The sequence below is a fragment of the Serinus canaria genome, chromosome 4A (genome assembly GCF_022539315.1).
Source record: "Serinus canaria isolate serCan28SL12 chromosome 4A, serCan2020, whole genome shotgun sequence".
Taxonomy (NCBI): domain Eukaryota; kingdom Metazoa; phylum Chordata; class Aves; order Passeriformes; family Fringillidae; genus Serinus; species Serinus canaria.
In genome coordinates this window covers 7,418,565-7,422,471 of record NC_066318.1, presented here as the reverse complement: position 1 = coordinate 7,422,471, position 3,907 = coordinate 7,418,565, and the positions used below count along the sequence as shown (strand labels likewise).

Below are 3,907 nucleotides of genomic sequence, written 5' to 3'. Positions count from 1 at the left end.
GAGGATGCATGGTCCAAAGCTTCTAGTAATAACCTATTTTCCCTCTTGTCACTCAGACACAAAAAGCTCCTTTGAGTTAAGCAAGTTACTACCATGGCAGCAGAGTCTGAGCCTCAAGCAGTGCAGCTGTCAGGAGGGGCAGTTCCTTCCCCTGACTTTCCACATCCTCCCTCATTCCTGCACTTGCTCTCAGAGATCACGAGTTGTTTGTGAAGGTCCAACAGACAACTGGAGGTCTGAGGGACCAGCTGGCTGCACACAGAGCACACCAAGGGTGCTTTGCAGTCACATGGATTGAAGCCAGAGGTGAAACAAGACCTACAACAGCTACAGGGGAAACAGGAGTGGGGGGATTCAGAACCACCTCATGGGAATGCACACTGGGGAGGGACAGAGCCGTTCACAGTCAGGAGGAAAAAGGTGAGGAAAAAGACCACACATGTGAAAGGCCAAAGGCAGCTGTCCTGGAGGAAAAAAAAAAAGAAAATTAAAGCAACACCTGACACAGGGGAAGCCTTACAGAGAGCCCTCTGAACACTGGACTCTCATCACACCTCTTGTGAGTCACTGGGGAAGGAGAGTTGTGCATTGGGAAGCCATTTTACAGTGTGTTCTCTGCTCTGGAGATTTGAGATGAAGAGCACTTTGTGCACGCCCTTGACTATTACATGTGGGCTTTGAGCCACTTCTCACCACTCAGGGTGGTTCTCCTGCAAGAAAAACTTATTCCACTGATAAGGCAGGAGGGTACTGTCAGTTTCTGTACTACAGAACTTTATTTCTTTGAAACAAGCTCAAAGTCTTCTCAGCAAAACTACTGGGAAACTTGGTCACAATAATCCCATTGAACTCCAAGGTAACTCCCATTACTGGAAAATAATTCAGATACCAGCTACAAGAAAAAAACCCACTGCAACATCACAAAGCACTTATGTAGAATAACACAGCATCAAATAGAGCACTGACAGTCAAAATAGGTGCAGATGAGATCATTCACTTTGTGTCATTGTAAAATTACTGCAACCAAACGCAGCATTCCCTGACTAACCCTACTGAGGTAACACGAGAAGTCCATTTGACTCAACCATGTGCACAAGCTCCCATCTCTTTTGGAGGGCTGCCTCATTTCAGACTCCCTGTCCCTTTATCTCTTACTGAAACACCACGTTTAGACACCTCAGTTAGTGATGACTGTTCCACCAACCTGCTCTGTATGGCCATGGTTGAGGTTTTTCTTAATCTCTCTCACTGGACGATGCAAGTTGTACAACATTGATCTTGTTTTTCAGGCAGGGAGGCATAGTTCATTTGCCTGACGATCTCAGCAAACAGTTCATCCACCATTGTTTTGCTCTTGGCTGACGTCTCCATGAAGGGACAGCCCCACTCCTGAGCCAGGGCTCTGCCTTCTGCAGACAGGACTTCCCTCTCCGACTCCAGATCCACTTTATTCCCCACCAGGATCAGAGGAACTTTCTCGTATCTCTTCACCCGGACAATCTGGTCCCTCATCGGCTTGATGTCCTGGTCAGACAATCCAGCTGGTTAGTACATGCAAGGGATCACATGCAACTGCTACACAACCACTGCAGAAACACATTTTAATAACCCTCACGTGCAACTGAACATTAAAAATACATCAGAAGGCTTTTAAAACTCATAGTCACGCAGATCTGGAATTCAGAAAAAATTTACTACTGACCACTAAGTTACTTCTTCTTTTATACAAAAGCATGCACATTTTAGAGTATTTTATGTGCATATACAAACAGAAAGTGACTGCTGTGCTCTCAGACACTCCATTCAGCGAGAGGAGGACCCGGCACTGCTGCTCTGAAGGCTGGTTTCAGCTTTCTCAAGAAGTTGTCTCAAGTCTAAGGACCTGTAACCCTAGCAGGGGCATGCCATTACACAACCATTTAGGAAGTTTGTGCTTAGTTTACAGCTTGAGAGAGCCATCAATTTAAATAAAGCCTTCTCAGTCCTGGAATGTTTAGAATAATTCATTGTGAACACATTTAATCACATGTAAGTAACCAAATTAGATGCTGTAAAGAGATTTTATTACCTAGAGATGCATTTATTCAAGTCTGAGCCGACACGGGGCGTTTACACTTGAAAGTCTGAGTCAGCCTCCTTTGCCCCCTGAGTGTTTTAAGTTGCTATCAGTACTACAAATTCTTGCATAGTTCTGAGACAAAGCAATCCCAGCGTTTGAAGTTACCACTGTGTAAAGAACTGCGGAGAGGTTTACACCTACAGCCTTCAGAGCAAACACTACAGACAGACGGGAATAATTAAATATTAACAAGGTGGATTACTGCACATCCATTCCTCAAATAATGAGGGCTCACTGGAACCCAAAATCAGTGAAAATGAGAGCAGAAGCATCCCAATGTCACTGCTGTTGTTTTCCAAAGATAAGCTTGCCTCCAGCTCGCACAGGGTTGTTTCGAGGCCTCTGCTAAGATAAGGTTTAGCCTTCAGCAGAAGCAAACAGTGGGGGTGTGCAAGGTCTTGCCAAGCAGCTGGAACACACCCAGCTCAGCAGCCCAAGCCAAGGCAGGAGCTGCAAATCCCTGCTCTGCACGGAGTGCTGCTAAACTCACTTACTGCCCAAAAACAAAGCCCCGTTTCTACAGGCAGCTTAGAGCAGTTACTAGCTGAGACACTTCCTTTTTTTGGAGCGTTTTAGTAGTAGAAATCAAATCCAGATCCACAAATGATCGCGTATAGCTAGCTCTCCTCTCCAGTACTCCACCTACGCTGTGAGAGCATCGAGCTCGTGCTGGACAGGAATATATTTGGGGGCAGGGAGCGGAAAATAGCAGCTCACTTAAGAAGTCACAACTGCAGAACAATGAGACTCTCTTCAAGAGCAACTCCAGAAACATGCCTTTTAGGAAGGAGAGGGGGTTGGAAGGGGAAGTCTCGGGTTTAATATCGAGTGATTTCTTCACAAAAGGGGACTGCCAAGAGATTTCTGTTGGGGAAGTGGGAGCTAGTCATTGTTCTCCAGCACGGCGTGGGATTTAACAATGGTGGCACCCTGATAAGTACCTGCAAAGCAAGCAGTTTTCCATCAGGAAAACTTTCAAGCTGGGCATTTACACTTTTGGCCCTTCGGAGATAAAGCGCTTCCACGCACACGTGGCTACCCCTAAAACTTCCTCCTCGGCCCAGCGCCTTCCCTAGGGCAGGGCCGGCTCCATCCGAGAACGGGACACCGGGCGAGGTTACCTGGAAGGACTGCTGGTTGACCAGGCTGTAGACGAGGATGAATCCCTGCCCGTTCTTGATGTAGAGGTCGCGCATGGAGGCGAACTGCTCGGTGCCCGCCGTGTCCAGGATCTCCAGCACCGAGGGGGACGAGTCCACCTCGATCTCCTTGCGGTAGAAGTCCTCAATGGTGGGGTCGTACTTCTCGATGAAGGTCCCGGTGACGAACTGCACCGTCAGGGCGGACTTCCCCACCCCCCCGCTGCCCAGCACCACCACCTTGTACTCCCGCATCGGGCCCCGCTCGCCGCTCCCCGCCGGGCCCGGGCCTAGGGCAGGCGGCACCGCGGCCCTCGCATAGCCCCGGCCCGCCTCAGGTGAAGGGCGAGGCCCCACTGCTCCCGAGCCGTCCTGGGGGGAGCGAGACCCCCGTCAGCGCCCGGCGCGGCCCCGGCCCCGCTGCGCTCCTTCACCGCCGCGCTCCCGCCATAGCCGCCTCGGCCGCGGGACCCGCCCGCCAGGGCCACCCCCACCCGGAAGGGTTTTGCTGAGGCACCGGAGGCGGCCCCGCCCCGTCGTTACCGCTCACTTCCGGCGTGCTGCGTCACGGCCCGCCCGAACTGCGCCGGGGGGGCAGGTTTGAGTGTGGCACCGAGGCACACGCGCTGTGACGGGGGACAGGTTTGAG

General features: G+C 50.8%; 1 protein-coding gene across 1 annotated transcript; it reads right to left on the bottom strand.

Annotated features, from left to right (window-relative positions):
- Positions 1-1,204: 1,204 nt before the first annotated feature.
- Positions 1,205-3,702, bottom strand: RAP2C (RAP2C, member of RAS oncogene family). The gene is made up of 2 exons (XM_030228856.2): positions 3,241-3,702; positions 1,205-1,524 (listed from the first exon to the last, which is right to left on the bottom strand). The coding sequence occupies exons 1-2, from the start codon at positions 3,511-3,513 to the stop codon at positions 1,246-1,248; spliced, it is 552 nt and encodes a 183-aa protein (XP_030084716.1). The 5' UTR covers positions 3,514-3,702; the 3' UTR covers positions 1,205-1,245.
- Positions 3,703-3,907: the final 205 nt, after the last annotated feature.